The sequence below is a fragment of the Caretta caretta genome, chromosome 16, assembly GCF_965140235.1.
Source record: "Caretta caretta isolate rCarCar2 chromosome 16, rCarCar1.hap1, whole genome shotgun sequence".
Classification (NCBI taxonomy): Eukaryota; Metazoa; Chordata; order Testudines; family Cheloniidae; genus Caretta; species Caretta caretta.
The window spans coordinates 26,431,043-26,454,486 of NC_134221.1; the positions used below are offsets into that span (position 1 = coordinate 26,431,043).

The 23,444-nt window shown below is 41.2% G+C and overlaps 1 protein-coding gene across 10 annotated transcripts in view; it reads right to left on the reverse strand.

Annotated features, from left to right (window-relative positions):
* Positions 1–23,444, reverse strand: part of GARNL3 (GTPase activating Rap/RanGAP domain like 3) — a 194,203-nt gene that overhangs the window by 143,019 nt on the left and 27,740 nt on the right. For 7 of the 10 annotated variants that reach the window (XR_012665260.1, XM_075120473.1, XM_048823447.2 and 4 more), the window contains exon 2: positions 12,139–12,208. Coding sequence is in view for 8 of the 10 variants with exons in the window: in XM_075120473.1 (XP_074976574.1) it covers positions 12,139–12,208 (70 nt within the window). In the remaining 2 variants the exon portion in view is untranslated. Of the gene's footprint in view, positions 1–12,138; positions 12,209–12,395; positions 12,571–17,199; positions 17,262–23,444 lie in introns of those variants that run through there. The other 3 variants (XM_075120474.1, XM_075120478.1, XM_075120475.1) reach the window with 2 other exon arrangements.

A 23,444-nucleotide genomic window follows, 5' to 3' on the forward strand; every position in this document is an offset into this window, starting at 1 on the left:
CTCCACCTAATCAGAAATTAAACAACAAAACCAGCTCAGTTTGGCTTCCACCATCTTAGCCTGAGGTGTGCAACCTGTCCTTCCCCTCTCCCCTGAAGATAAGCTCAACTCAGAGTAATAATTATCAGTTTGGCCAACAAAAGACAACTTCCACCAAAAATTTACTCATTGTAAGGACTCAGGCAGGGAAGGGGCTATTGTGTACACCTGCTGGAGTGGCTTGCCCACTACAAATTACAAGTTTTTTTGGTCTCAAATTTTGGCTGCACTGACATGAGGTCCCCGACTATGAGAGATGCAATTCCACTAACTGATTACCAGAAGGCAGACAGTTTTACACAAGGAGAGAAAACTAGGCTGCTTGGACCACGACACATTAATACTGTGACGGGTTGGACCCCCCTCCTGGGGTGCCACCTGATGTGCTGGGGTCTCACTGAGCCTGCCCTTCCACCAGCCTGGGTTTCCTCACCTTGTTTTTGCTGTGCTAGGCTCTCAAGCCTTCTCCAGCACACACGCAGGTAAGGCCACATCCAGCTGCAGACAGACTGAAATCAGCTCTGTGTGGGAAGACTTAGCTAGGAGAATGGCCAGCACTCAGGTTCACACCTCCTTTGGGGTATAAACCCAAAATAATATGGTCTTGCGCTGTACAGAAAGATCTGCACAGTGCAAGCTCATAAGAATTGGCACTTTCCCTCAATGTGGAGAGAGATATGCACAGCCTTTTGAATCTTACAAACTGGGTTTTTAAATAAACTAAAAACAAGTTTATTAACTATGAAAGGTAAATTTTAAAGTGATTATAAGGGATAGGAAACAGAACAAAGCAGATTACTGAGCAAATAAAACAAAACACGCAAACTAAGCTTAATACACTCAAGAAACAGGTTACAAAATATAATTTCTCACCCTAAATGTTGTTTTAGGCAAGTTGCAGAGTTTCTGTAGCTTAGAGTTCCAGTTATTTCTCTTTACAGACTGGACCCCTGTCTCAGCCTGGACTCAAACCTGCCTTTCCCTTTGGGTGTTTTTAGCAGTCTTCCTTCCTGGGCAGGCAATGGAGGAGAGTCCTGAATGCCTTCCTTCCCAGCCTTAAATAGAATTTACATAGCGCAGGAAGCCTTTGTTTCCAGTGGAAAAGTACCAGCAGTATCCAAGGTGGTATTTTGTACCAGGTGACCTTATCACCTGACCCTGCAGTGTCAAAGCAACCATGAAACCATTATTTGCAATGTCCCACACGAAGGAACTCCAGGGAAGATGGGAAATCCACATCTTTGAAGACCCATTGTCTTCTCCCAAAGGCCCATTAAGGCTGGTTGCTTACTGTCTGGTGGGCATTTCCCAAGTACACACATAGTTGTAATTGTTACATAGACAATTTTCCTAACTTCAGATACAGAAAGGCCTCAGAGACGATAGGACCTGTAGTGCACAGAGGTTATTTAGAGCCCATTCAACCAAATGTGTAAACATCCCCATCACTTCTCTCCAATGTATCCGTAGCCAAGATTCGTAAGGCTGTCACTTAAAATTCAATTAATACATTTACTCAGTGCTACTCTTTGTACTCTGGAGCTGCGTCATCCACTCATTTTGGCAGGATGAAAACATTTTTGAGGGAGTTTTCTCAAGTCTTATGACAATTGTCAGACAATTGACAAGCTGAAACTAGACAAATTCAGACTGGAAATAAGGTGTAAATTTTTAACAGAAAGAGTAACCATTGGAACAATTTACCAGCGGTCATGGTGTACTCTCCATCACTGAATTTTTAAATCAAAATTGGTTGTATTTATAGAAGATAGGCTCTAGGAATTTTGTGGGGGAAGCTCTACGGCCTGTATTATGCAGGAAGTCAGACTAGATGAAAATAGTGGTCCTTTCTGGCCTTGGAATCTATCAGTCTATGAATTTAGATACTTGCTCCCATGCTAGTTACATGATTCCTGGCCTTAAACTTTCCAGCAATTAGAAACCTTTGCAGATTCACATTGTCAGAGGTGGTGTCCCTCTGCAAATTGGTGAACACAGAGTCAATCTCTTATCTCTCTCTAAAAGTGCAAAGTTTCAAAAAGTTCAATGAATAGAAGATTGTTGAATAGATCTGGACAAGGAGAAGAAGTCTGGAGATACATGTGAGAAGGGAGGGACAGGCAGGAGAAACAAAAGTGAAACTGTTTGAGCAGCATATTACAGAAGTCTTGAGGTCTTTCTGAGCATAGCCTTCATTGATTTGAGATCTACCATACCATTCTCTCACTTTAATGGAAAACCTGTAATGGTAGGAGTCATAAAAGAGACCTAGTTTGGGAATAAGAACCATTCAAGAAATATATGTTTGCTACTTATGTTTTAAAGACAGTCACACCAGTGAACTGGTGGAAGTCACTTAAGCACTTGGATTCAGAGACCGTAGAAGTGACAATCTCACTTTTAAACAGCAGTAGCTTCTTCTGCCAGTGTAGAAAGAATATTTTCTTCCTTTCAACTAATTCATTCCAAATTTAAAAATTGTTTGGGACCTGAAAGAGCAGGAAAGCTTGTTTTTCTTATCCATATTAGGACAAACAGGAAAATAAAGGTGAAGACAACTGAGTTAGCTGCAGAAGCCAATATTTTACATTTCTCATGTTGACCTGGCTGACACCGTTGATTTAATTTTTGTTTTTGTTTTTTTAAATATTTAACTATTTTAGTTAAAAATAATTTTAACAAAAACAAACCTGATTTTAAAAAACTTGAATGTTTAACTAAATTCAAAAATTCATATGCTTGTTTTGTTAAAATATTATATGTTTTCTGTTGAAGAAAAAAGTCCAGAATACATAATGTTGTTGTTTTAGTTAAATAAAACAATTGAAATGTCTGTCTGGTGATGTTCTCCTCCTAATAACAGCATAGCAAGAAATCCTCCAAATATTAATGATTAAGCCGTTGAATTGGAGATAGTTCACCTCCCAATGACTTCATAAATATGTGCTTCAATTACCTTTGGTATATGAAATTACCAAACAATCATTCATTTTCTGATATAGCTGTAAATTTAATCTGAAAAGTTTTCAAAATAAATCACTTTAAAAATATGTGTGTGTACCTTCTAAAAATGAAACCTATATCTATCTCTGAGTTGTGAAGAATATGTATTAAGGTTATAACCAACAAGAAAGCACTTTTATGTAGAAATTCATGATTAAATCAAGTCTTCCTGACTAGTGATTTAAATCAATTTCATTTAAATCAAATCCACCCTGTAAGCAACACATCTCGATGACTCGCAAGCAGTATCAATGGAGGCGGGCTCAGAGTTCACAGTCATGCAGCTTGTAGCACAGCTCTGCCAAAGCCACCATCATCTCGCGCCTGCCGAGTCAGTGCGTAGTACAGTGTGAACATATGGATGGACGACTAGGTGGTTGCCCGACAGATCTCTTAGATCAACACCTGCGCCAGGAAGGCTGCCGAAGATGCCTGCGCTCTAGTGGAAAGAGCCGTCAAAATCGCTGGCAGGGGCACTTTCGCCAGCTCGTAGCAGTGGCAGATTGACGCCATGATCCAAGAGGAAATTCTCTGGGCTGACACTGGGCAGCCCTTCATCCTGTCCATGACAGCAACAAACAACTGCATTGACTTATGGAACAGTCGCACTCTATTGATGTAGAAGGCCAGCACCTGTCTGACATCCAGTGTATGCAGCTTGCACTCCTCATCTGATGCATGAGGCTTTGGACAGAGGACCGGTAAGTAAATGTCCTGGCCTGTGTGGAACTGGAAAACAACCTTCGGCAGCAAACCCGGATGCTTGCGCAGCTGGCCCTTGTCCTTGTAGGAGACTGTATAGGGCGGCTCCGACATGAGCACCCTGATCTTGGACACCTGCTATGCCGACATTATGGCGACCAAGAAGAAAACCTTCCGGAAAAGGAGTAGGAGGGAGCAGGGAGCTAGGGGTTCAAAAGGAGGGCCCATGAGCTTTGAGAGCACCAGATTCAGGTCCCAAGGGGGAACTGGGTCTCGGACATGTGGGTACAGGTGCTCTAGCTCTTTCAGGGATCTGCCCTAAAGCGGAGGGTGAAATGCAGAAATAGTTGCCAGGTGCAACTTGATCTTGTTGCTTCCCGCAGCTCCCATTGGCTGGGAATGGCGAACCGCAGCCACTGGGAGATGCGGAGGGCTGTGCATGCAGACAGTCAGTCAATTTAAACAAAATGTCTTGTGGCCCACCAGTGAGCGCTGACCAGGCTTAAGTGACCAGAGGCTATACCAGGGAGAACCAGTGCTGGAGAGACTGGGGGGGAACAGTGCTGCGGAGACTGGTAACACAAGGGGGAGTGGTCCCATGGTGCCGGCGACCGGGACCGACGTCTAGACACACATAGGCGATAGGGCAAACGGTCATAATATGGGGAATGCCAATCCTGCACTGGTGAATATCATCCGGGGGAGAGTTTTGGCAATGTTGTCCGGTGACCTACAGTGCTCTCCTGCCCCCGGAGAGGTCTTAACAGCTGGCTTGTCCTCTCGGGGAGCCTTGGCCTGGTCCTGCGGCACCGAAGACGTCATAGGAGCAGGTGGAGACCTGTGCTCTCTCTGTGCCTGGGTTTGGGATGCGATGGTGAAGGTACAATGGCAAGGTCCCATACCGCTCACCAGAGTCAGTGACGGACTTTTAAGAGGGCTAAGAGCCCCAGCCGCGGAGGCAGCTCGCGCTGCTCCGGAGAAGGTTGGCGGACAGGGCGGTCCCTCTACCGATGACCCCTGGGCCTCCTTGCTCAGTGCCAGCGAGCACTTCTTCACCTTCTTCTTCAGCATCGGCAACAGCAAATAGTGCCAAGAGGAGCCAGGTGCTGGCGGCGCACTGAGGCCGAAATACTCGGTGCAGCCTGCGTAGAGGGCTTGGAAGCTGGGTGGGAGAGCAGACTCCATCAGAAGAGTCCTAAGGCAAATGTCCTCCTCCTTCTGGGTGTGAGGCCGAAAATTCTTACAGATCCAGCAACACTCCATGATGTGTGATTCCCCCAAACACTTAAGGCAACTGTTGTGGGGGACACTCACATGCATAGGCCTACCACAGACTTAGCAGGGCTTAAACCCGGGAGCTTGGGGCAAAGTCCCTGCTGGGACCCTAATTATCAGCTAACTATGCACTTAACTACTTAACACTAACTACAATCGAACAAAGGCCCGAAGGCATGAAGTCCAATGGGAGAAACCACTAGCTCTTGACAAAAAAGAGAGGCGCTCTGACTGACCACCATGGGCAGTAAGAAGGAACTGAGAGGGCATGGGCCAGCAGCACCTGATATACCGCGGCATGGATGCGGCACACTAGAGGACGCTACAGCCGGCCCTATGGGTACCGCTAAGGCAAAAATCTCCAATGGCCACACACAAAATCTGTATCAAAATGCATATGCACAAAGGAGACCATATTAAAGTGGCATAAACAACCTTAATGTTGGCCTTTTCTAGCTTCTGACCGCTTTTGCTGAGTCTGCAACTTACTGGTCTTTCAATGTATTTGCTGTATGTAATTCTATATAGGTTCTTCTCCTGCCTTCATCACTGTAGTATCTAAGCGCCTTCCAGTAGTACATTAAGTGATGTGGTTAATAGCCGTCACCTGTAGTTCATGCTCCCTTTCATACTCTCCCTCGGTGAAGAATTGTGCGTGCAATGTAGTTTTGTAGGCTATTTTCTGTTATATGTACACACTGCTCTATGTTCATAATGGAGAAGGCAAGGTCAAAGAAGTCCACTTTGCACATGGAAAAGTGGAGGATCTATGGTTAGAATTTGCTCTATCTGCTGGTTTCAGAGTCAAAGCATGGAATTTTCAGAAGTACTCAATGTGTGAGCAGTATAAGGCTAACACTTAGCACTTTTGAAAATCCCACCTCTAGTTTGTTATTAAAAGTTGTGAAAGAGGGTCTGGGGACCTGACCAGAATTCATGACCAAAAAAAAAACCTGTTTTCAGAGGTTTAACAAAAGGCTTGACCAAAAATAGATGCCAACAGACAACATGGTCTGTGAAAGGTAGGTTTTGAAGTATGTTGTTAGGCCTCTGAAAGGGAAGCTAATCATCACTAATGAAAAGGAGTACTTGTGGCACCTTAGAGACTAACAAATTTATTATCTCTAAGGTGCCACAAGTACTCCTTTTCTTTTTACGGATACAGACTAACACGGCTGCTACTCTGAAACCCATCACTAATGAGTCACGCTCCTGCAGGATACGGCATGTTCATCTGTATGTATGTTCCCCCATTGTGTGTGTGTGTGTGTGTAACTGTATCTGATAAAAATTGATTTGGAAAGCAGGGATCACTTGCTTGGATCAGGTGGTGTGGGGAGGACAGGCTGGAGAAGGAAGGGAGACCTTTCTTTCTGGACAACAAGTGACGCTGACAGGCTCACCAGAGGAGTCAGAGACTAGACTGCTTTCACGGGAGGTAAGCTATTCACTTGATTTTTTTTCTCTGCAAAAAAGAAAAAAAGCTGTATCTAGTTTACTGTATGAGAAGTATAAATCTAAATATGTAAGGCAAGCCATTTTTTAGAACTCCATTTTCTCTCTGTTTATAATAAATATTGGTTTTGTTAGAGGTCTGTTGTCTTGGTAATTCCATCCTGATTTTCCTGGAGAAAAGAAAAACCTGTAACCTCTAAGGGGGGGGTGCTGAATGGTAGGATTTCTGGAACCTATATACCCAATTCAGTTATGGGCACAGATGGAGGCATCCTATCCCAGAGAATGGCGTTGTCATTAGCCTGCAGTGAGCCAACACAAGGACACACAAAGGCCATCTCTTTTACTCCAGTGTTCACTTGAGTAGGGAATGAACACTGAGAGAGAGAGAGAGAGAGAGAGAGAGAGAGACTGACTTATATATTAGGGCTGTCAAGCGATTCAAAAAATTAGTCGCGATTAATCACGCAATTTTAAAAAATTGTTGTGATTAATTGCACTGTTAATAATAGAATACCATTTATTTAAATATATTTGGATGTTTTCTACATTTTCAAATATATTGATTTCAATTATAAGAGACTACAAAGCGTACAGTGCTCACTTTATATTTAGTTTTGATTACAAATATTTGCACTGTAAAAAACAAAAAAAAAATAACTGCATTAAAAATAAAATAGTGTAAAACTTTAGAGCCTAAAAGTCCACTCAGTGCTATTTGTTGTTCTGCCAATCGCTCAGACTAGCAAGTTTGTTTACATTTGCAGGAGATAAAGCTCCCCACTTCTTGTTCACCTGAAAGTGAGAACAGGTTTTCACATGGTACTGTTGTAGCTGGCGTCGCAAGATATTTACATGCCAGATGCGCTGAAGATTCATATATCCCTTCATGCTTCAACCACCATTCCAGAGGACATGTGTCCATGCTGATGACAGGTTCTGCTCAACAACATTCCAAAGCAGCGTGGACTGACATGTTCATTTTCATCATCCGAGTCAGATGCCACCAGCAGAAGGTTGATTTTCTTTTTTGGTGGTTCGGATTCTGTAGTTTCTGCATCAGAGTATTGCTCTTTTATGGCTTCTGAGAGCGTGCTCCACACCTTATTCCTCTCAGATTTTGGAAGGCACTTTAGATTCTTAAACCTTGGGTCAAGTGCTGTAGCTATCTTTAGAAATCTCACATTGGTACCTTCTTTGCGTTTTGTCAAATATGCAGCGAAAGTGTTCTTAAAATGAACATGTGCTAAGTCATCATCCAAGACTACTAGAACATGAAATATATGGCAGAAAATGGGTAAAATAGAGCCGGAAACATACAATTCTCCCACAAGAAGTTCAGTCACTAATTTAATTAACACATTTATTTTTAACAAGCAACATCAGCACGGAAGCATATCCTCTGGAATGGTGGCCAAAGCACGAATGTTTAGCATATCTGGCACGTAAATACCTTGCAATGCGAGCTACAAAAATCCCATGTGAATGCCTGTTCTCACTTTCTGGTGACATTGTAAATAAGAAGTGGGCAGTATCATCTCCTGTAAATGTAAACAAACGTGTGTGACAAAGTTCCTCCTCTACCTTGGTGGGTCTTGAGCTTATTGGTGGATTTGCTCACCTTGGAGCTTCACGGCAGCCCTCAGTTTGGCCCTTTTCGTGAACCCACAGTCCAGGTCAACTCCTCCTGTGTCTGACCAGGAGTTGGGAGGTTTGGGGGGAACCCGGGCCAGCCCTCTACTCCGGGTTCCAGCCCAGGGCCCTGTGGAATGCAGCTGTCTAGAGTGCCTCCTGGAACAGCTGTGCGACAGCTACAACTCCCTGGCCTACTTCCCCATAGCCTCCTCCCAACACCTTCTTTATCTTCACCATAGCACCTTCCTCCTGGTGTCTGATAATGCTTGTACTCCTCAGTCCTCCAAAAGTATGTGTTCTCACTCTCAGCTCCTAGCACCTCTTGCTCCCAGCTGCTTACACACACACACCACAAACTGAAGTGAGCTCCTTTTTAAAACCCAGGTGCCCTGATTAGCCTGCCTTAATTGATTCTAGCAGCTTCTTGATTGGCTGCAAATGTTCTAATCAGCCAGTCTGTCTTAATGGTCTCCAGAAGGTTCCTGATTGTTCTGGAACCTTCCCTGTTACCTTACCCAGGGAAAAGGGACCTACTTAACCTAGGGCTAATACATCTGCCTTCTATTACTCTCCTGTAGTCATCTGGCCTGACCCTGTCACACTTGTTTTTCTTAACGATTGGCTGAACGAGAATTAAGACTGAGTGGACTCGTAGACTCTAAAGTTTTGCATTGTGTTGTTTTCCAGTGCAATTCTGTAACAAAAAATCTACTATTTGCAAGTTGCACTTTCACGGTAAAAAGACTGCACTACAGTACTTGTATGAGGTGAATTGAAAAATATGGTTTCTTTTGTTGATCATTTTTACAGAGCAAATATTTGCAATAAAAAATAATAATATAAAGTGAGCAGTGTACTTTGTATTCAGTGTTGTAATTGACATCAATATATTTGAAAATGCAGAAGAACATCCAAAAATATTTAATAAATTTCAATTGGTATTCCATTGTTTAACAATGCGATTAAAACGACAATTAATTTTTAATTGCGATTAATTTTTTTGAATTAATCGCGTGAGTTAACTGCAATTAATCGACAGCCCTAATATATATATTTAAGAGGTGGAAGGAATCGGATTTTTAAATAAGCAGCATGTTATTCTAAATATAGTACATGTGCTCAGAAATACTGTATTGAATGCATATTAAAAACTGATGTATACATATAAGTAATTTATTCTTTGAACTTATTAAGGAGGAATCAAGCTGATCACTAGAGTTCTTCAGCCTATGTCTATAAGGATTTCTAAATAATAAATCAGAAAACAATTAAAATTGGGTACAAGAAGATTATTTTGGTTATAATTTGCCTTTACTTCCCTTCCTACTTCAGTTGATTTTTTTCACTCATTTTTTGGATCATTAAAGACTGCTTTTTATAAATTCATGTATTCATAGATTTAAGGCCAGAAGGGACCATTGTGATCATGTAGTCCAACCTACTACATATCTTGCGACATACATTTTCACCAAGTTATTACTGCATCCAGCCCGATAAGTTGTGGTTGAACTAAAGTATATCAACTGTAAAAGCTGCTTTGACTGTTTAAACATTTTATGAAATTGTAGCTCACAAGACTCTTAAACCAGACTTGCCAAATTTACATGACGACATTCAAACTAAAGCCTATTTAATATGAATGTTATTTAATTAACTAATACATTTGGAAATGTGTGGTGTGTAAGTACAGAGAGGCAGTGTGTGCTGCATTTAGAGTAGAGGACTGGTAGTCAAGGGTGATGGGCTCCATTTCCAGCTCCACCAATGACTCACTGTGCAGCCTAGAGCAAGTCACTTCTCCTTTGTACCTCAATTTACTCATCAACAAAATGGATATAATACTATTTACCTCAGAAGATTTTTGTGAGAACAAATGCTTATAACTGGATTAAAATACAATATGTAAATCGTGATCACAGCGGGACAAAAACGCATGTAAGTAAAAACACCAGCAGCTGCTGGTGCCTTGTCTACACAAGATCTCCTGCTATTGCTACCACTGGTGTAGTTGCACCAGTGGTAATTTAGGGAGAAATTCTAGGGTAGATCAGGTTTTGTTGCATTAAGGGTGGAAATCCCCAGCAGAAAATAAAATTGTTCAAGCAGTGAACAGGCTTAGGAAAAAAAAGCATTGATTCAATATTTTGTTTTTAAAAGCCTGAAGAATTACAGGGGAAAAGTTAAACCACGTTTCATGACAGCCAAAATCGTCCCCTCAATTTCAGCTCCATGTCTGCCATTATTTAACATTTAAAACCTGATGTTAGGGGAACAGATAGAAAAATATAAATGAAGCTACAATTTAGTCAATTTCACAGCACAGGTGCTGGGAAAAAAATCCATAGTCATGGAAAATTCATAGCCCAGGGTTGTGGGGAAAGGCGTGTTGAAGAGCAGCCCAGCCCAGCGAGGAGAGAAGGCTTCCAGAGGGGTGTTGGAGAGCAAGCCAACCCTGGAGAAGAGGGGAGACTGGAGAGCAAGACACCCCACAAAGGAGGGGAGGCATCAAGAGACTGGAAGGGCAGAAGATCAAACCCACTCCACTCTCACCTCACAGTGACAGCTCCTGTCCCATGGGCTGGGCCTGGCTCCGGCTCCCTGCTCCAAGCATTGTAACTCTGTGCATTAGGTTGCCGCACCACTCAGGTTTGGCACATCCACCCCATCTTCATCTACAGATGGGAAGACATGCCAAACCTGAGTTGTGCTGTTACCATGTGGGCCAGGTTGCAATGCCCACAGCAGGGAACTGGTACCACAGGAGCCACCACTCCTGGGGGTCACAAACTTTATTAAAATTCACAATTACTGTGAACACCATCACCTCATCACCAAAATTGTAGCCACAGTTACGATTGTGACAGAAAAAAATTTAGTTTCTACCCATATGTGATACCAAAAGTAGATTGTCCAAAATGTCAAACAGATAAAGAACAAACAAACCAAAAATTAAGGTTACTTGTCCTAAATTAGTGTACTTTGGACCGATGAATAAAAATTTGCAGATAGTTTTTCAAATAATAACCTAAATACTTTCAGTAGGTACAAAGTCTGTTGAGCAGACAACAGTTAATTTGCCCTCTTATGATTATTTCTTTTATTATTAATCACCAGAGATAATACCTTGAATTAGTATAGAAAATACGTGTGTGTGTGTTTGTGTGTGTGTGTGTGTGTGTGTATAAACATCTGATCCTTGGTCTCTTCACAACCGTACTGCTGAACAATAATCTACCAGTGTACACAATTGGCATACTTATCAATTAATACACTTTCTACTAGCCTGAAATTGCAGTGCTATCTAATAAGATATTCCAGATTCCTTCCTATATTAAGGATAAAAATACAGCTTCTCCCTCTTCCCTTCCCTCAGTTTCCCTGTATCAACTTGGACAATTTAATTCTAGCTAGCTATAGTCAATGACAGTGTTTCAATAACTGATACTCTGTTAATTTATGCAGTATCCAAATTCTTCCTTCCTGAAGAAGTAAAAATGTTCACTTCATGCCTAGATTTGAAGAAAAATCTTAAACAAAATAAATTAGCATGGATTTTTTTGGGCAGAGGTTTTTCTATGATAAAATTATACCTCCATTTTTAACTTCAACCTCTCCACCCCACCCCATTAACAAACACACACACACAAAATATCAATCAATTATAAAATCATAGTGCTGCTCTTTTGTCAACCTCAAATTAATATCAACAAAACAGGCTAATTTTCAATCTTTTTGAATTTTTAAGGTAAATGCTAGATACATACTATTTTTCAGCTGACTGGCAGAGAAGATTTAGATTAGAGTGAAAGGTCTGCAAGCAAAGATAATAAATATGCACTTCAAAATAGATTTAAGACATTATAATTTTCAAACTCAGCCTAAGAACCTTATTTTTCCAGGCTATTTGTGATGCTTTTGTGATAATATTTCACCTGCACATAAACAAAAATAGATTTCCACAAGCTCTGCATTACAAGCTGCTAAAATTCAGAACAACTGAGAATCATGGAATGGTCTATATAAACTTACCAGCTCCACAGATCCATAATGCTTTCTGCTGAACTCTCCACGTCTACAGCCCAAGTCTTCAGAGACAGAGCTGGAACAGAAATGCTTCATCAGTAGACATAGTTAACTGGCCCTAAAGCTCCTGCAATATTCAGCTCCCATTGACAAAATCGTTCCTGCTGAACAAGGTTTGCGGTGCATAGGCTCACCACTGCAGGGGACCCTCCTTACAACATGCAAAACCTCTAGCAGCCATTGCAGTCTAGCTTTCATTTTACCTGAAAGAGAATGAAATGCCTGAGCCTGATCAGAAGGAAAAACCATTATTAAATTAAATATTTAGTCATTAGATCAACTGAGAGCTCCAGGGTGGATGGTAATTATAAATTTCATTTGAGATCTCTGCCTAACCTAAGGGAAAAGAAACCCTGCAATAAACTTAACACATAGAACAGGACTGCCTACATGAGCTATATTTGCTGACACGTGGTATGCTGTAATTAACTTTCTTACAGGAGAGTCTCTTTATATGCCCTAAATACTCATAGAAAATAAAAATATGATTTTACTTCTGGAGTTTTTTAAAAAACAATAATTAGTTTATAGTTTCCTCCTCCTGTAGGCTTTAGTGACAAAAATAAAATTCTCACTCAGAATAAATAGAAGTCTAGCCCCAAGTTAAATGTCTGTGGGTGCACACACATGCATTCAAACAGTTATTTCGTATGAATATAATGTATATCAATTTATGGGTTTGGTGTACCTAGAACAAGTGGCAAATGCATTTTCCTTTCTCAATACCTATAGTACACTTTGGCCCCACATATATAGTGGTGATATCCATGTTATAAATACAATCTTAAAAAAAAGCAAGGCTGCAATTTAGTATAAACCTTTGACTGCCTGACGTGCACTCTGTATACTAGTCCATCTCCCCAGCACTTTTCCTGACAACCCAAACCTACCACTAGCTTCCAACAGTCACCACTATTATATAGTTTTTTTTTCAACTTGCTACAAAAATATTTTCCTCAAAAAATTGCTTCGATGTAACATGGACAACAGTCAGTCAATCACAGACCAAGAACAGATATCCTGTTAGATAGCTTTGAAATAATCAATGGTGGAAACTGCAGCTTTAAGTGTATGGAAGGAGAATTTCTTAGCTTTCAGTAAGAATCACAACACTTGCTTCAGCCCTAGAGGACCCCAAGGTACCAACATTTAAAATTACAATTTTTACTATAGAAAAGCTATTTTGGGTTGTATTTACAGGTATTTAAAATGCTTTAATTATTTTATTTCCTTTTGACTTCTGTGTGGTTGGAATGAAGGCAGAATAAATTTAGGTGGAAGAATACAAATGAAACAGCTCTAATAATTTTAAAACTTGCCAAAATAATTCTAAAATACTCTCTCTCAAATATAAGCATTATACAGAAAATACAAGGAAGCGTTATTGGTACTCATTTGAGATGACAGGCATTACACAAGTAGCTAAGCTGCTGATGGGTATAGTTGCCATCCCAAAGTCATGCCAACAAAACCTTCACACTACACACTCCATCATGTAGTCTATATCTATTCACCCACCACCTACTTATATAAATTACACACACACACACACACACACACACACACGACTGAAAAAAACACTATATTCTTTAGTGAAGTATGGAAAACTGGATAAAAGAACTGAGTTCTGTGGAAGTAATTCAGATCTTGGATAGGATTTTCAAAAGCATATACATGTTTGAAAGTGAGATTTACATACTTTTAAAATTTTTACCACTTACCACACAAATAAATATAAACAGATTATCCCACATGCCATGATTATACTATATTACATGTAACTAAGGCTTTAAAAATAAATTACAGTAGATTCCACTTTACAGCAATACTGATAATAGCAACTTCCAATTACTGGCAATACTCTGTCAGGAACCAACCTCATTCCATTATGAATGTTAACAGGATTCAGATACCGGCAATAGGCATGCGCTTATTAGCATCTTTTGTAGAGGAGAGTTCCTACCTGTAATCAATTTCCTGGCTCTAAGAACACATAGCTCAAGACTTCCACTGTGTACCATAGCTTCCAAATGCTTGGACCTACCTTTCACCAATAAAGTTTGGGTTCTGGAGCCCCTGTGTGAGCCCTGTGCTCAGCAAGAGCATGTAGCCATAAATTTGGTATCTCAAAGTCCACTGTTTGACCCATTCTAAAGAACAGCCCTAACATTTTACAGGAGCACAGAAGCAGCACAAACCAAGACTGCAGGCATCAACACAATGGAAAGGAGGCAGACATTGGTGAAACCCTGTGGCTCTGGTTTCAGCATAAGCTTGGCCAAGGTGCTCAACTCTCCAAACCAAAGAAGAAATAAAGCTAGTTGCTAGCAGCAGAGCAGGGGAAGGAGTTCAACCCATCAGATGGCTGGTTTAGTCAATGGAAAGCCCACCACACTGTGATTCAACATAAAGAGCACAGCAAGAAAAAAAGACACTGATCTTCTGGTGGCTGTTGAATGGAGGATGGACATCTTACCCAGCATTCTAGAGAAGTTCCAGCCACGTGACATCTTGAGTGCTGATGAACCTGGTCTCTTCTACTGGGCTTTCCCAACAGAGGCTGTAGCATGATGAAAGAAGGGTTTGTGGGAGGGGAAAGAAAAAAAATAAAGCTATGGATCACATTGCATTGGTGTGTTGTGCAAACATGGATGGAATGGAGAAATGCCATCTTATGGTGGTTGAAAAGAGCAAGTGGCCTCATTGTTTCTTAAGGACCACTCAAAGCTGCCATGATCTACCAAAGCTCTGCAAATGCCTGGATGCAAATTTGTTGTTTGAAGAGTGGCTAAATTGCCCAGCTCATTCACTTAATGTAGAGCTATCACACATCGTGTTAATATTCTTCCCTGCAAACACAACCTTAGCCAAGCACCCAATGGACATGAGTGTCATTAAAAAATTCAGTGGTCTCTACCATGATCATCTTACTGCATGCATCATCACATCTCTTCATGCTGACTCATACTTACAAGCATTGGATGTTGACAGAGAACAATTCTGACTGATGCATTTCATCTTGTTAAGAAGCCATGGGCCGTTGTTCTCCCCAAGACTGTTGCAAACCCTTCCTTTCTGAAGCAGTTTTCAACAGCAACAGAAAGTGCTGGTCTGGTAGACATCAATGTGCTGGCCAATGCATCAGTTCCAGAAACGAAAAGCACATGAATTTGAGACCACTGTTGAATATGACAGTCATTTGCAGATGGAAGGTGAGTTCACTGATGCAGAATTTCTGGAGACAGCAGCCGCTGTGAAGCACCTACAGGCTGATGAGCCACAAGAGGTACAAGATAATACTGCATTGAATGATAAACCTGAAGAGCCTTCGCTTATAGAACACCTAAGTGCCGTCGACGTTTTCCACAAGATATGATAGAATCATGGCTTTGAGAATGGCTATGAGACTGTACGCAAGACTGAGAAGGATTTACAAGTGGAGGTGGCCAACCATAAAAAGCAGACAAATTTTGTTCTTGAAAACTTATTTTACATTTTAAACAAAAAATGCTGGCCACTGGATAAGCACTTTTCTGTTCCCTGAGTGACCAGAGCAGGGGCTGTGCTAAAGCAATCAGGAACCTGCTAGAACCAATTAAGACAGGCAAGCTAATTAAGACACCTGGAACCAATTAAGAACATACTAGAATCAATTATGGCAGGCAGACTAATCAGGACACCTGGTTTAAAAAGGACCTCCCATCAGTTAGTGGGGGGCATGCAAGGAGCAGGGAGTGAGAAGGCATGCTGCTGGAGAAGTGAGGAGTTACAAGCTCAGGCTTCAGGAGGAAGATCCTGCGGTGAGGATAAAGGCGGCGCTGGGGGGAGGCCATGGGGAAGTAGCCCAGGGAGTTGTAGCTGTCATGTAGCTGATACAGGAGACATTGTAGACAGCTATTATCCACAGGGCCCTGGGCTGGAACCCAGTGTAGAGGGTGGCCTGGGTTCCCCTCATCCCCCCAACTCCTGGTCGGACACAGGAGGAGCTGACCTGGTCTGTGAGAAACACCAGAAGGGAAGGTATAATTTAGAAAGGGATCTGGCCTGTCCCCAACTCACTCGGTGGGACACAGAGACTGTGGGGATTGTTCTCCGTTTCCCCCATGCTGGCCAGTGATGAGGTTAGCTGAGTGAACAGCAGGTTTGAGCCTCTAGCAGAAGCAGCCGAATTGAGGGTTGCCGTGAACCTCTGAGGTGAGCAAAGCTGTCAAAAAGCACAAGACCCACCAAGGCAGAGGAGGAGCTTTGTCACACCTTGAAAACAGTGCCTTCCACTTATTGGCAACTTCCAAACAACAACTTTTTGCTGGGAACTGAGAGGTTTCTAATATGCAGAATCTACTGTATTTTATTTGGCAGTTCAAACAATAAAACATGAAATGTTGGCCTCATGTGTTTTGTCACCATTTCCTAAAACAGAGCAATGGTTTTTTTACACAAATTTAAGATTTTAGCTTTTGAGTGGCTGTACAATGCACCTGGATTTGATTGCGGATGATTTCCTGGTCTCAGTGAAATAACTTCAAGGTAGTAACATCCCACATATCTGTCTGAAGTACTTATGTGTGACATAGAGAAGTACTGTTATCCCCAATTTATCTTTAGGCACAGATTGGCTTGCCCAAGATCATAGGAACTATGTGGTAGGGCAGGGAATTGAACCCAGGTCTTCGAAGTCCTAAGCTAGCCCCCTTACCTCTACCATTTGAGCTGATGTGTACTATTTGCATTGCAGTAGTACTGCTGTATAGATATTGATCTCAAAGGCCTAAAGAGTTAAACGTGTTAAACTCTTTCACTGTCCAACATTAAACAGAGATAGATAGGTTTGGGGTTAGTTTTAAATAGAGGCCTTGGGTTTACTCTGTTACTTGGCAAAACACCCAAAATCATTCATTCAAATTAAAAATATACTGATTAAACTAAAAAAAAACAAACACCCAAGAAATTAAAACAAGCATTTATATTGAAACTGAGTGATTATGCAAAATAAATTTCAGACCTTACCAAAGTCTGTCTCCTTTTGGAGTCAAAGTATCAGACTCTCCCATTTTCAGAACAACTTTTCTCTGATAAAAAAAGGAAAAAGTTAATTTTACTCTCAGTCCTGAGGTGAAGGAGATTCACTTGTCCTGTTCTTAAGTAACAGACTCAAGGTGGAGGAGAAACAGGATAGAAAAGGAAACACTGGACCACTGGTTAGTTATGAGTGGATGTTTTGGCTGGCAAGTCAACCACACAACACCTGCTCTTTGAAGCTTGATTAGTTACAATCTGGTCAGGGGCATCATCTGGCTAGATCCTTAGACAAGGCAGTAATGATGAATGCAGTATAGCTGACTTCAGGATTTGATGAAAAGCCAAGAGAGAGAGATAAGACAGGAGGAAAGAAATAGTTGGGAAGAAAACACCAGAGCAAGGGAAGGGAATACAATATAGGATCTTACAAGCTTTTGTAATGTTGATAATTAGCTATCTCCACTGGAGGGCTGAGGACTGGATGTCATGATAGTGTGATGATTTTCAGCCCTTACAGATGAAAACAAAGTTCCTTAAACAAGACCAAGGCCAACCAGCATTCATCTCAGGATGAAAGTCCTTTAGATGAGTCAAGATGAGTTGCAATGCTGGCAGATGAGCTGAGAGAAGATTGTTTCCCCTTCAAAATCTCTTTTTTTAAGAGCCCCAAAAAGTAGTAAAAGTGGGCAGCATATTTTATCCTCATTATTTTGTCCATCAGTTAAATCAATTTCTGTAAGCCAAAATTGGGAGAGGTAACTTTGTTCCCACATTTTCTTGATTACCAAGTATGATCTCCCCACAGTCGTTGACTTATATCAGTAGGTCATTTTGTTTGGACAGATAGTTTTTCTGTCTGGTTTCCTTGAACCTATTATAACATTCACTGTCGTAAACAACTTGACCTATTTTTCATGGTTATTGTAAAATCTTATGAACTTTCATATACCTTTTACAATTGAGCTTAGGGTATCTTTTCAGGTGCAATAATCACAACAGTACCCAAATGCCCCAATCAGCAGAATACACCATTGTTCTGGGCCTTGTGCAATTATATAAATAGACAGTTCCTGTCCCAAAGAGCTTATAATCTATTTAAGACAAGAAAAATTATTACTAACAGCAGGACAACAAGAGGGAGAAATTAGAAAGGGAAAGACTAATTATGAGATCCTGCATCGATATAGGCTGCAACTGTCTGTCCCATCCAGATGTCCCATCCCATCTGGTCTGTGTGGTTGCTTCAGGAGGCTCAGGGAGGCTGGCAAGCACACTCCATGTAGATGGAATTTTCAGATATTTTAGTAGCAAGCCTGTGGTTTATAACTTGTGCAAATCTGAATGGATTTTCACAGAAACGGCAAAAGGCACTACTGTAACCCTAGGACAAGCCCCTGTCAAATTTCAGGTTCCTGCTCCAAATCCACAAGGCACAAAAGCTCCTTAAAAACTGGTCAGGAAAATGGGTTATTGTTAAAACTACCTGTTTTCCTCTGACCTTATTTTTGACTATGGCTGAACTGTTTTTGCTGAGAAAAAAACATGCAAGGCAGAGACCAAACATGGAATGAGTCAACCTGAGTTATTTAAACTTTAGAAAAGTTATAAACAATTGAAAATACAGTGTTATAATGGGAAATGTTATGTAACACTAACAGGTTTCAGAGACAGCAACCCATATAATATATATAGTCATCAATCCCTATATTGGATTGGCTCTCAGCCACTATCAACAATTTCCTGTACACTTCTATAATGAAGTGGGTTTTAGGGTAGAGGCCTTACAGCCCAATTTCAAAAGTGTATTACATGCATAAGAGGATGGTATGGAAGAAAGCACGGAGATGCTTGTGCAAGTAATGGACAGTAGAGATTGGTATCATTGGTGAATCACTGAGAACATATATAGCAGATGGATAAGGAGGGGAAGCAGTGTGAAGGTCCATGTAGGTTCAGGCAAACTTGAATTTTACGTGGTGGAAATGGGAGTGTCAATGGAGGGATTCAGAGAGATTGCGATCAGAGCAACAGCCAAGCAAGACGATGTTAGTGGTTAGGTATCGAATGAACTGGAGGGGGTGACATGGATGTGAGGAGCGCAAAGGAGAAGAGGTTGCACTGATCAATTCAGTAGATGATAAAGGCTTGGAAAATAATTTAGTTATATGGAGAGAGAGAAAAAAAAACAGATCTTACAGATGTTACAGAGGAATAAGTGACAAGATTTGGACATAGCCTAAATCGGTGGAGCAAGAAAGAGAGAAGTCAAAGATGGATAGAATAAATGAGACCCTTTTCTAATTCTTGAAAGGGTGGGCATCTCCCTTATATTCTCTCACACACAGTTCATGTCCCAGCCTCCTCCTCTCACTCATGTCATCCAGCCTCCCACAACAGGGAAAAATAGTACAAATGGGGGAAGGGAGTTCTTGTGACTATCAAAAGTGAGAGGGAGCACAGCTAGGAAAGAATTGTTCATTTTTGCTGCTCCTTTCACTTTACAGCTGGACAGAAGTTGGGGTGGGGGGAGTGAAGGAGTGAACCATTTCTTGTCCCTCATACCTTCACTGATTCCATCCATGTGGGAGAGGAAAATGTGATGTCATCTCTGCTTGTTTATTTCTGCCAGAAAGTAACTGTTGGGCTCTTATTCAATAAACTATCTTTGGGTATTGACAGTTGCACTAGTTAATGTCAAATCTCTAATTCCCTTTGATGGGAAAGGTTATCAAGAAGGTAGTGGGGCAGCAACTCTGGCAATACCCAGAGTCCTTAGATTTCTTTGACCATAATAGATACAGTTTTAAGTCTGGGTATTGGAGTATGGGTATGGAGACTGCAGAGGTTTAATAGGCAGCAGGTTTAAAACAAACAAAAGGAAGTATTTTTTCACACAGGATGCTGGGCTAGATAGACCTTTGGTCTGACCCAGTATGGCCATTCTTATGTTCTTGTTGGTTGATCTCCTGCTGGCAAATTACAAGAACCAGATATTCATTCTAATTTTAATTTGCTCAGCACCTTTGATACTGTGCCAACAACACCTTCTGGTCAACAACTGTGGACGCTGACAGGGATGGAAGGAATAGTTTTTGAAGTGGCTCAGTTCTTTTCTTGTTGAAGGACTCAGGCCCTGGTATTTCCTTTGTATTGGTTCTGGTATTTGCTCATCTACCCCAATGGGGGGTCTGGACCACAGTCTCTCCAATATGCAGAAGGCACCCATCTTTGTTTGTTTTCATTAGGTCTGGCTAGTAAGCTGCCACTTAGTGTCTTGTTGAGATGAGAACTTGCAGAGGGTAAGCTGATTGCACTTTAACCCAGATGAGACTCAGGTGATACTGATGGGTTGGGAGAACCCATCACCAGAGGTGATAATAGCTGCTCCCTCTATTACAAGAATTTGTCTGCCTTTTGTTATTCAGGTTTGTAATGTGGGAGTCCTGATGGACCTGCAACTGCCAATCAAAGTTCAGGTAGTGGCAGTGGTCAAGATTACTTAAAATTTATGCTTGGCCAGGAAGTTGCATCCTCTTCTTTGGTAACCCTGATCGACCTAGAACTTTAGGTGCTCAACTTGGCAATCCATTTGCGGAGCACCATTTCTTACAGGGAGAACATTGCACCTGCATTCTCTGATCTACATAGGATTCTCATTGGTCCTACAGAGAAATTTAAGGTGTTGATTTTAATCCATATTCCTTAAAAATAGTTGCCTAATAGACCACCTCTCTCTCTCTCCATCTAACACTTAAAGTCATTGAGACGTCGGAGTTATGTAAGCTTACAGTTCCCTTGTTTAAAACAAACATGCAGAAGCTAGAAGTTCTCAGTGAGGGGTACCAAGATATGGAATTCACTTTCCATGAACTCAAGAGCCTAAATTCATTGTCCTACAGGACACAACACACACTGTTCTGGAAAGCTTTTTGATGACATGGAATCAAAGTAAAGGAACAAATGGACCAATTCAAAAGATGTTTTTCTAGATCTGGATGCCTATCCACTAGTAACTGAAGTAAGATTCCCCCACTCCAACATATTTCATATAGGTTATGAAAAAAACTAGCAGATGACAACTACTTGATCAGTAGTGACCTTTGTCTGGATTGGATTTGATACTCTGGAGACAAAAGACACTATAACCCATTACCAATCTCCTCAGGTAACCATCTTCTTTGCTGCTCTTACTGATTATACCACATTTCTGGACATGCTTACATTACTGCAGAACACACTTTGATTTAAATCAATCTTTTATCAGCATTTTTTAATGGCGATTAATGGAATATGTAAAGTAATTAAGAGTCTATTTAAGCAGAAAAGGTACCAACCTCCTAGATTCAACTCTAGCAGACCTTGTTAAGAAGTATTTTAATTACCCACAATAGAAGGGGATGGGAAGAGGGAGAACAGGATCTTTCACTTAACTCAGTGAACAGATGTGTATTTCCAACAGACAAGGTAGGCTTGAAGACAGAGCTGTTTGAAATAAAAAGGATAAATAATACATAGGACATTAGCATATTATGTCGATACACACATACAAGGGTATGGAAAACAAGCAAAAACTATAAATGAAAATAAATAAATGGAGAATATGATATATTGGGCATAAATGAAATTTGGTGGGATGATCCTCAACTGGAACATCAATACAGAAGAGTTCAATCAATATGGGGGAGAGAGAGAGAAGCCAAATTTGGGTTTTTTTATTGCAATCTGACAAAGAAGAGTGGCAGAGAAATTATTCGGATACAAGAAATGAAAAAAGCAAAGGAGTAACTACTGCTAAAGATCACCTACACAGAAGGTGAAAGAAAACAAAAAACATTCCTGGACCAACTCTCAAGGCACTCTGAGCCATATGACACTATATTGATGGTGTGTTTTAAATACCAAGATAGCTTATTGCTAACAATGGCAAGAGTTCCCAGGTTAAGTAAAAGAAATGTGTTATGAATCAAAAGCTAGAGAAACGCTCCAACCCACACATCCTGAACTTACCTACTACAGATAGGAAGAAACCAACTGAGGAGATGAGAATAATAATGAGGATTTGAACAAATTAAGTGTAATGAGAAATGCATGCACAGAAATCATCAAGTACTAGTGCTTCAGATTTCAGGAAAGCAAATTTTGGGGAAATAAATAATGTTGTGACTAAAGTGCAGTAGGAAATATTAAAAATCCACCAGAATGAAAGACAGCTGAATGGTCCTAAAAAATACCATAATCAAGGCACAGCAGACTACTGGTGAAAACATCTGTGAAAAAGAAGAGAATGCAAAGAACAAGCAACAGCCAATGTGACTTTACAATAAACTGCTCACATACCTGAAGAAAGAAAGAAAGAAAGAAATGGTCACTCTTCCTGTGCAGTAACTGTGCTACTTCAAGATGTGTGTCCCTACAGGTGCTCCACGACAGGTGTGCTAGTGCCCCCTGCGCCTTTCATCGGAGGTTTCTCATAGCCCCCGTGTGTGCAGCCCATGCATGCTAGTCAGCTAGGCTGTTGTGATGATGACCTGACTGCATATACTCCAGTTCCAAAATTTGACAGCTCTGGCACAGAGGGAGGGCGATATTGCGCCTCCTTCCAGTTGAAATAAAACCTAAATTATATGCTGCCTGTCACGACCTTTATGTGTTTGCTCCTCATTAGCTGTAAAAACTGGAGACAGGCGTATCTGACCATTCTGAGTTCCAGGAGGCTGCTGTGTAGCATGATCTCTTGCAACATCAACTTGTGCTGAGCTGTGAGAGTGTCTAAATACTTATGATGACCCTGGGGAAGGACGTGCAAATGGGGCTCCTGTGCATATGTTGTGATGGTCTTTCCTCCAAATGAAGGATTGTTTTATGCAAGTGAAAAAGGAAAGAAGCATGTTTAGACAGTGTCTGGTGAATAAACAGTTCTGAGCCACCCCTGAAGGCAGCGCATTCGGAGTCTTGCATGGTCTGTGATGAAGGTGCTGGCTGCTGTGAGCCCCAACAACTGAAGACAGTTCTTGACCTGATCTTGGGGGCTGAGCTGAAGTGTATTAGCTATGTTGGAAAGAGCCAAACCTATGCAGAGGAAGGTAGACTCTTGCTATTACTGAATTGAAATGAGCTCCTATGAATTCTAAGTTTTCCACAGGGGTCAAAGTGGATTTTTTGAATGTTCAATTGCAGGCCCAATTTGAGGAAGAGATCTATCGCCTAAGGATTGGTTCTCACAAACATTCAGC